General features: G+C 40.2%; 1 protein-coding gene across 1 annotated transcript; it reads right to left on the bottom strand.

Moving 5' to 3' along the window:
* On the bottom strand, positions 1–8,584 carry LOC118115668 (ectonucleoside triphosphate diphosphohydrolase 2). The gene is made up of 9 exons (XM_035166979.2): positions 8,353–8,584; positions 7,041–7,158; positions 5,655–5,805; positions 5,372–5,531; positions 3,988–4,212; positions 3,081–3,347; positions 738–857; positions 481–615; positions 1–335 (listed from the first exon to the last, which is right to left on the bottom strand). The coding sequence occupies exons 1-9, from the start codon at positions 8,467–8,469 to the stop codon at positions 129–131; spliced, it is 1,500 nt and encodes a 499-aa protein (XP_035022870.1). The 5' UTR covers positions 8,470–8,584; the 3' UTR covers positions 1–128.
* Positions 8,585–9,309: the final 725 nt, after the last annotated feature.

The raw sequence follows: 9,309 nt of genomic DNA, 5'->3' as shown, positions 1-9,309 counted from the left end.
TTTATGAAGGAAATATTTATTACCACTTTACGATGTTAGTTTCACCAACATGCACATGAGACCACACTCTTTGGGTGGACATGTGCATGAAGAGAAAACTTGGACTGAGAGGTGTATCTCCCTTGTTCCTACACTGGGCCATCTTTATTTCTTGTATTAAAGAAGCTAATAACTAGGTATCCCAATGCAAAGAGGAGGAGGGCGATGAAGAGGAAGAGGATGCCAGCCCAGGGCCCTGGGGGCAGAGCCTTCATCAGGCTGAGGCTCTCTGCTTGTACCATGTTGCTCAGACTCAGCATGCATCCCAGAGACCAGCCTACAGAGGCTCCTTCAACCTGAAAAAGCACAAGAGGAGGCTCATTGACACCACAGTACCACCAACCTGCTCTCAATGCAGCAGACACTGTTGTGTGGTCCAGTAATTTGAACACAGACAGAAATGATGAACAGAAATCTCAAGGTTTTTCCTCCATTCCTCACCTTCTCCTGAAAAGAGATGGACGGAAGGGAGAGGTCATCAAATCTGTAGCCCTGCGTTAAGAGGACCTTGATGAAAACGGAGATGACGCACATATTCTTCTTGTATTTCTCCGGCTGCTTTGTCTTCTCAGTTATCTGTTAGAGGAAATACAGCAGGTTGAATGTTTCTCTGTTTTGCACACCTATAGCCTTTTGGTCTTGTTTACAATCACTATAGAATTTCTGCTAATATTAAATGGCAGTGTGCTCGAGAGTACCTCAGAGATGGTCATGTTGCAGACATATTGGACAGCTGCCTCCATTTTCCTGGGAGACGTGATGGTGATGTTGGTGAGGCTGATGAGGTCTCTGACAGTGAGGTAGAAGGCAGAAAAGGCCTGTGGAGATGAGGGGACACTGAGTTAATCCAGACTCACACACTTAACTCCAAAGGAATGAGAGCGAGATGTCTTCAAAGAATTAAAAAGGTGAGAGATAAGTGTCTGAAAGCCCAAGGGGGCCATGGCTTGCTGATAGGAATTGTCTTGCGGTCTGGCAGCAAAGTCTTTAAGTGTAGCAAAAAAATATTTTGACACGCGAGAAGTTGCAATTTGAATTCACTTGGAATAAACAGCAGTCAGTGGGGGAGTCACAGTGTTCCTTCAGTCTGCGGCCCAATTTGAACATGTCGGATAAACTACAGCATCGGTTGGTAACTTGGTCAAAACCAGGGTCAAAATCACGGAAGAACACAGACAGAAGGACTGACGGGTGCTGATCTCCATGATAGCAAAAACATTCACAGACTCACCTCATCTTCACAAAGTGAAAACACAACTGTTGTCCTCTTGCAGCAATGCTTTATATCGAACTGAATTAGAGAGCTTCATAAATCTTAAAATTATAATACACATGTATTATTCACAATATGGAAAGGGTAGGTAAAAAAGGGGATTGCTCAGAGTATTTCATCTGTCTATTGACTCCAGATATCTCTGTCTGTCTGTGAATCTGTCTGTCTGTCTTGTGTAGAATGTGTAGAACAAGCACTGCAGTAGTTTAATAACATCCGAGTATATAAGCATGTATAAACATGTTCCTCCCTGTCTTCTCTCCTCCACTTCTGACTCAACAATCTGGCTTAACAAGTCAGAGACATGATTGTAATTCATTGGTCGAGGTATTTCCTGGCAAAGATTTACTAAGGGGGGTTAAGGTTAGGGTTAATTAACAATTAATGCATGGAGCAGTTACTTAGTATCTAATGATACTATTTATTTACTTCATACAGATTTCATGTATGCAGTTATTTTAGTCCTTTTTATCCGTGTTTATCCATGGATCTTTGTATATGAAGCATCACATACATATACATATTTATCAGTAATAATCATGGTCACATGACACACACACACACACACACACACACACACACACACACACACACACACACACACACACACTGATTATGACTGCACTGTTTCATCCACAGCACAGACTTTTGACTCTGAGCCCGACATCTATACATTTTTACTTCTAATGATGTTTGTTTGGTGGTTGGCAAATCATTTCCTCACACATGAAAACCTGCCCAGAACCGTGCAGCGTTGGCAGATGGAAGTGATGATTACAATCTGACCCTGTTATAGGGGCATGAATCTACAGGAGCTCCTGCAGCCATTTGGTGAGAAAGACATTTCATCATCCAAGGTCACTCCCAGGTTAATTCATGTCCAGGCTCTTACAATCACAATAATGTGCTCCAAGTAAATGTTAAGAGGTTTGCCTTCTGCATTTCTATACCTTTAGTGAGAGAGAGAGAGAGAGAGAGAGAGAGAGAGAGAGAGAGAGAGAGAGAGAGAGAGAGAGAGAGAGAGAGAGAGAGTAGATATACAGGATATAAGTGATGCTGCACTGGTGCTTTAAAATAAATCTGACTTCCTTGTGATGTTTGCCAGGTGTAAAGTGTAGCTGAGGATCATGAGAATGTCATTACTTTTTCACATGTTTGACCATCAACCAAAGCACTGGGAAAAAAATACTGTTACCGTTAAATACTGATAATGGTGGTATTCTAATTCATCCTGAAATGGCAAAAAACTAAGTGGTGAGCTGAAACCAAATCGGTTTTCCTCTTAGATAGTAGAGTAAAGCTGCAGTAATCATGTTCCAATCTTTCTTGAGGCCTGTGGCAATTCCTGTGTACAGAATGTTGCTCCCTAACTTGCCAACAGCACCAACCCTGGAGAGAGGTGTTGTCTTAATATGTCATCTTTGAGAACAAAGTCCCTCCCATGATGGGACAATAACACGGTGAGGAACCTTTAAAAGTCTATAAGATATAAAACATTCACTCTGTCACATTGTTACTTTATGGTATGTAGTTGGAGTGTGTATTGTATATGACGGGAACAGGACATTTTTTAAGATGTCATATGACTATTGACAGGTAGAGTTAAATGGATATACATTGTTATGTGAAGAATGAGCAAACGTGTGTGTGTGTGTGTGTGTGTGTGTGTGTGTGTGTGTGTGTGTGTGTGTGTGTGTGTGTGTGTGTGTGTGTGTGTGTGTGTGTGTGTGTGTGTGTGTGTGTGTGTGTTTGAAAGGCTCTCCCCTACCATGAAGTTTCCTCTCAAGCTCGGCTGGAAGATTCCATCAAACGAGCACTTGGAGCAGTTGTCAAAAGAGAACATCTTCGTCACAGTGGCTTGGCATTTCTGGTAATCTCCTGTGCCCACTACTGTTACAGACATCTGAGGGTCAAACTTGTCAGGTTTGTAGCTCTTTGTGCACGGAGAATCAAAGACATCCATCCCCAGCTTGATAGACATTTTGAACTGCTGTGGATAGCACGGGTGGACTACTTGGGGCTTCACACCTTGAGTCTGAAAGAGGCAGAAAGATTACATAACATCTCTTAGACATTGATGAATTCAATTATGGCTGAATTTCAGACAACAGAACAGAGCCATATATATTTTTCAAAACTCTCATGCTTTTCCTACCACGACCTTTGGTGGTTTGTGATGACCATCTGAAACATTAACTATTTACCAGCATGTACTCACTGTCTGCAACCATACACTTTATATGTTCAGATTGAAATACAGATTATTTGCTGCTAGCTTCGTCATCAACTATTTGAGTCACTAAAAACAGGGTTACCTTCTGGACTGGCAGCTATTCAGCTACAAATAATGAAATACAATTTGTGTTTTATTTGTATTTTGGGTGTAACACTTTTTTTGAGAGTTAGGCCAGAAGATTGATACCACTCTCATGATCACTAAACAAACCTCAGTCTCCAGCAAATCAATGTCAGTCAGTGTAATGTCCTCTGAAGACATGGAGGACAGTGACAGTATTTTCTAATCATTCCTCCTGTTCATCCTAAAGATATCTGTTCCTAAATCAGTTTCAATGTAGACTTCAACTGAATGTCTTAACTGAACTCACAGCATATATAAATTACAAATCAATTATAAAATGTATTTTTCAGTGTAAATAAATATATATTAACAATACCTTGATAAGATAGGCCAACAGTCTTCTCATGAACTGGTCTTGGCCATAGCACAGGAAGCTCTGGGTGTAGAGTTTGTAGCTTTGTCCGTAAAGCTTCAGGTCCATCATATTATCACCCTCCACCTTTTCCGACGTCGCAAAGGTAATCTGAGTAGAGGCTCCGCCTAAATCTAAAGCTCCTGTTGTCTCTCTGCCGGGATTCAGCCAACGCCCGGCAAAACCATACTGGGTGGCAAGAGAGAACATGTCAAGAAATGACAATTCAAATCATGCAGGGCAAGAGAAATATCTGTGACAAGAGGAAAACATCCAACACACAACACACAACACTTTTTAAAAAGTCCTTAACTGAGGACTGTTAATTGACATACAACCAATGTTGCTCTAAGGCAGTGTCAGTTGCTGTCAGTTGGTCCATCCCTTAGTTTCAGAGTGAACACATACATATACTTTAGACTACAGCAAATACATTTTGTCACAAAAGGATTTGTTCTGAAAATGTTCAAAGACAACATTTCTGTTTCCAGCCACAATATCAGATCTTGCAGTAAAATATCCACTTAGTGACTCTGGTATTATTAAGCTTTTTTGTTTAAACACTCAGCACCTGGTTATGGTTCAATTGAGGTTAAATGATACACATGGCATGTGTTTGAAAAACTGAAAGTGACCCTATCATAGTGACCCTATGATGGAAGTAGGAGCAGCTATATGCCTTCAGATAGGATTATACAAAACACAAATCATTCATTTTAGTCATCATTGTTTTGGCAGAGAAAATATATAAATAATTTATTAATAATAATACAAATTAAAATAATAATAATAATACCAATAATAATTAATGAATTAATAAATAATAAAATCATTAGTGATGTAAATATAATTACTTTTTACTACTAGGCTTGTGTCGGGAAAAACTCTTATTATAGCCTTGCATCCAGGCACATTACACAGCACCAGTCAACAAGAGACTCTGCTCATCTGCTCTTTTCTAATCACTCACACGTTGAACACCCTGGCTATTGTACCTTTAATCATTTTGTCATTATGATGCCTGGGTTTCATTTTAGTCTTTTTACGTAACTAAAGCATCTTTCAGTTTTGATACTACTGTACCACTAAGTGTAATAGAGTACTATGAGCCCTACCACAGAATGTTTATTGTAGGCTTTATCTATCTATTTATCTATATTTTTTAAACTCTTTTATATATATATATATATATATATATAAAATGTTTTGTTTGAAAACCACCTTTTAGCGGGTTGCTGCATTTTCAAACGAAAACGTAGTAATGAGGTTGTAGACTAAACTTCAAGTTGCCATTTCTGTGACTTCCTGTGTTGAACAGGGGAGACGGTGACATTTCAGAAAAGCTCACCTTTGCAAAGTTTTCTTGTAAGTAATTGACTGTGATCCAGCCATATGCCCCCTCGCGCTTTCCGCTCAGGATGGTTGCCTCTGTGAAGTTGAAGGGGTAAGACCGCAGGTGGTTTTCCACTTCCTTCAGAATCCGCTCTGTCTCTGTGGCATTGTTTATTCTGTTCAAGACAGTGCGAGTAAATGGGGTAATGAAACAATATTGAGTCGATTTCAATCACTTAATGCATAATTATTGATGTGTGTGATTGTAATATCCTGTGTTAATGGGAAAGTGTACTGACTTCAAGAGCCTCATGCCTGCAGTAGCTCCCAGATACAGTGGCGTTTGGTTGTGTCTGGATTTGGGGATATTCTTCACAGCTTTATCCAGACAAAACTTCAAACTTTTTGCTGCACCACCACGGACACCTGCATAGCTGGATATCCCTCCCCCTTGACAGACAGAGAAAGTAGTTCTGCTTACAAAGAACTCAAACTAGACTTCCTTTTCCTAAAGGATGAAAGACCCAAAGGCCATGGATGATGTTTCAAAGGAAATTCTTGAACTAAACTGAAGCAAGAAGAGGAACTGACACTAAGATACCAAAAAAGGGTCTGGTGAGGAAGTGGACCATTTAGGAACAAGGCTTTTGCACAAGACATGGCACGTAACATTCTGATAAAGTTACTGGATACAATTTGACAGGAAAACATCATGGAAGTGAAAGAAAGAGTGCCCTTTTCACCCTGCCAGTCTATAGTTAGAGGGTTTAGTTCAGGCAGAAACAAGCTCGAGTGGTTCTAAAACACAGATGCAAGAAAAGGAAGTGATCCTTTCGGAATGACCTGAACTTTGGTCAGATCTTCATCCAACCAGCTCAACCCATCAGAGAAGCTGTGGAATGACCCGTTCACAGCAGAGATCCTGAGAACATGTCTGAGCTGAAGCAGCTCTGGAGGAACAGAGGTGCAGTTTTCCTCCGGAGACCAATTGTTTGAGGATGTTGCGGCCTAGGAAGGTTTAGCCAGTTTTTTTAATAATTCACCTTTTCCACAATTTGGTTTGTTCAATAATGACACAACACATTGTGTATGTCTGTATTTGTGCCTTAGGCTGCATCCACATTACTGAATTTTTATGTGAAAACGCATCAACTCTGCTAATGCTATGTCTGGCTTCCAGACTACTCTGGAGTTTTAGAGCTCTTAGAGAGAATTTTGGAAAATGCTGCTGGCCCTGCAACCTGGATAATCAACAACAAGCGTTGCTGATCCGGTTGTCTTTGCTAACAGCTGTTGTGAAGTTAAATTCTTCATTTTACAATGATAAAACATGATTACATTCGTAGGAGACCAGCTACTATTCGGGCAATCTGTCACAGTTCCTGTGTCCAGCGGGACGCATATGTCTTCCTGTTTTCACATTGACATGTGCATGCCCAGTGTACGTGAGTGGTCATGTGATATGCGTTTTCAGGCATGTTGGTATGTTATTAAATCTGATTTAGTCCTGTGGACTGTTTGAACTCTGTTTGAACTAGCTGTGTGGATATGCAGATTTAGATAAACCAGGTCATTGCAAAAAGGTCACACACTTTTTTTGACACTGTCCATCAACTGACTAACATTTGGTAAACGTATGTTTGAAACTTGTAATAAAGGTTTACTGCTCCGAGTGAGGTGCTCACCTTCTGCATTACACTGGCTGTGCTCGGTAACAATTCCGGTGCCATTTTCCTTGCCAGCTGGCCATTTGTAGATGAACATGGAGGTGTGGGATGAGCCTGCATCCAGAACGATTCCGTACTAAAAAACACAGCATCACACGTTACAAACCGAACACGAGACATGCCTCCAGAAACTCATTGTAGCTATTAATAATGCTGATCAGAACACCACCTGTACACCCCAGTGTACTGTTTAGCTGATGTGTCATTCAGAAAGATAATAAAATGGAATATATTTATTGGCTGCTTTCTGAATACACAGTTTACCTTTGTATCTAAGTGTTATTTTCAGTGTAGTGTTTCTCCTGTACGTTCAAGCAGTTTAGTTTGCTCTTCACATGCATTGACAGGAAGTGGCTGCAGCATGCGGTTTATAGAAGCCCCTGATATTCATCATGACCTAGCACAGTTTCTGCGGTGTATACACATTAACAGTTTCCTTTGAACAGATGCTCTTTTATAGCAAACAAATTTTCCATCATGAGACTCTCTGATTTAAAAAGGTTGGGGTTAGTAATGTCCGTGCAATGTCGATTCACTTTCCCTTTGTGTTCTTTTGCATCTACAACTTCAAGCATTATTCTGTATGTAAAGGGAAAAGTCAGTATGCTGAAGAATAAGATGTATTTGTGTGCCTCTTTAGAAAGTGTGTGTGAGTTGAAGAACAAAAGGGATGATGAATAAAATGAATAAAACACACGAACCCAGTCAGAGCAGTGTGTTTCATGTGGAGCACCTAGCTGACACCCAGCCCAGGTTTATGACTGAGCTACTAAAGCGTACTGAATCCATTTAAAGTACAGAGCTTTTGCTGCTCTCTCATCAAAGTGAGACTGTCCTTCAGCAAAATGTGCAACAGCATCTTAATTGTTTTGGCCCCTGGCCCCCAACCTACTGTATTACAGTATTAAATACAGTAGGACAAACTCAAAGGCAAAGCCAATCAGCTAAGAACCCATGAAGGGGTGTTTAATAACAATAATTAAAAATAATAACAATAATAACAATAATAATACATATTTGTAACATTGAATTATTGTATTTTAAATTAACGATTTTGTTTAGGAGACAAGAGGTGTAAATATACTTATTGTACAACCACAATTATACTAATAATAACAATACTTCTACTACCACTACTACTACTACTACTACTACTACTAATAATAATAATAATAATAATAATAATAATAATAATAATAATAATAATAATAATAATAATAATAAAATACTTTTTATGTGCGTCGACTCTTGGATCTTTTTTCTTAATTACCATGTGTTCAGGGGGGGTCTCCACCTCTCTGACCGGGAGCTCCAGCAGCAGGATCCCGACCACAGCCAGGATGAGCAGCCCAGCCGCTGGGATGACTCGGGAGTACCGCAGGGTCATGCTGGATTCTGGCTCTGCGCGCTCGGAACGTCTCTGGAAGCTCTGGGTAAATCAATTCGCGGTGCGCATCCACAGAAATAAAGGGCGCGCGTTAAGTAGCAGACGGCTGTGGGTTTGGTCTCAGCTTTTGACGTGTCTTCATGGTAGGTTTACACTTCCTCTCACCTCACGCACCCACGCACGCTGCGACAAGTAGAGTCATAGAACGAAGTTTCGTCTGAAACAGGAAGAATCAGGAGTTTGACAGCGCATCTGTACGTCACTTCAAATACATTATTTTCCATTACTTTCATTATGTTTGGAGCTAATCCACACGCGCACAAACACACACACGCACGCCCGCACACACCCACACACACTGAACTGGTTGTTACAAATGAAAAGAGGCATTAGTCAGCATTAACACATCTGCAGCTTTTATTTTTTATATTTATGAACAGCCTTTACACTGAATTTTGGGAGTTTGACATATACCTGTATAATTGAGTGAAGCACTGCACATATTTGCTAAATTCTTGTTTTGTTGAGATGGAGCATTCGTCTTTTAGAGAAGGTGAAATCATTTCTGTTAACTCTATGTCTTGACACTTTACCACACATTGTGTTGGAGAGGACAGAAAAAGCACAGTAACAGCCCATGTTGGCCTTTATTTGTACTGATGGAAACATGAGAATGAACAAATCCATATCAGAAACTTTACAGTATAGCCTAGATTAGTATTTAGTGGACAAAACAATTTACAATTACGGGAATTTTCATCGAAGCACGTGTACAGGCAACTAAACAACAAAGGGATCGATGGTCCAATCTCACGACTCATATCTGAAATGGACAGTGTG

Source organism: Hippoglossus stenolepis, chromosome 9 (genome assembly GCF_022539355.2).
Source record: "Hippoglossus stenolepis isolate QCI-W04-F060 chromosome 9, HSTE1.2, whole genome shotgun sequence".
Classification (NCBI taxonomy): Eukaryota; Metazoa; Chordata; class Actinopteri; order Pleuronectiformes; family Pleuronectidae; genus Hippoglossus; species Hippoglossus stenolepis.
Note: the sequence above shows the minus strand (reverse complement) of the source record. Positions and strands in the feature narration are given on the sequence as shown.

Bases quoted from the DNA above. Each gene is read 5' to 3' on its own strand.
- LOC118115668 (XM_035166979.2), bottom strand. From the start codon at position 8,469: ATGACCCTGCGGTACTCCCGAGTCATCCCAGCGGCTGGGCTGCTCATC. The intron at 3,348-3,987 runs GTATTGTTAATA...TGCCTCTTTCAG, and splicing joins TGTTGGCCTATCTTATCAAG to ACTCAAGGTGTGAAGCCCCA. The intron at 858-3,080 runs GTAGGGGAGAGC...TCATCTCCACAG, and splicing joins GCTTGAGAGGAAACTTCATG to GCCTTTTCTGCCTTCTACCT.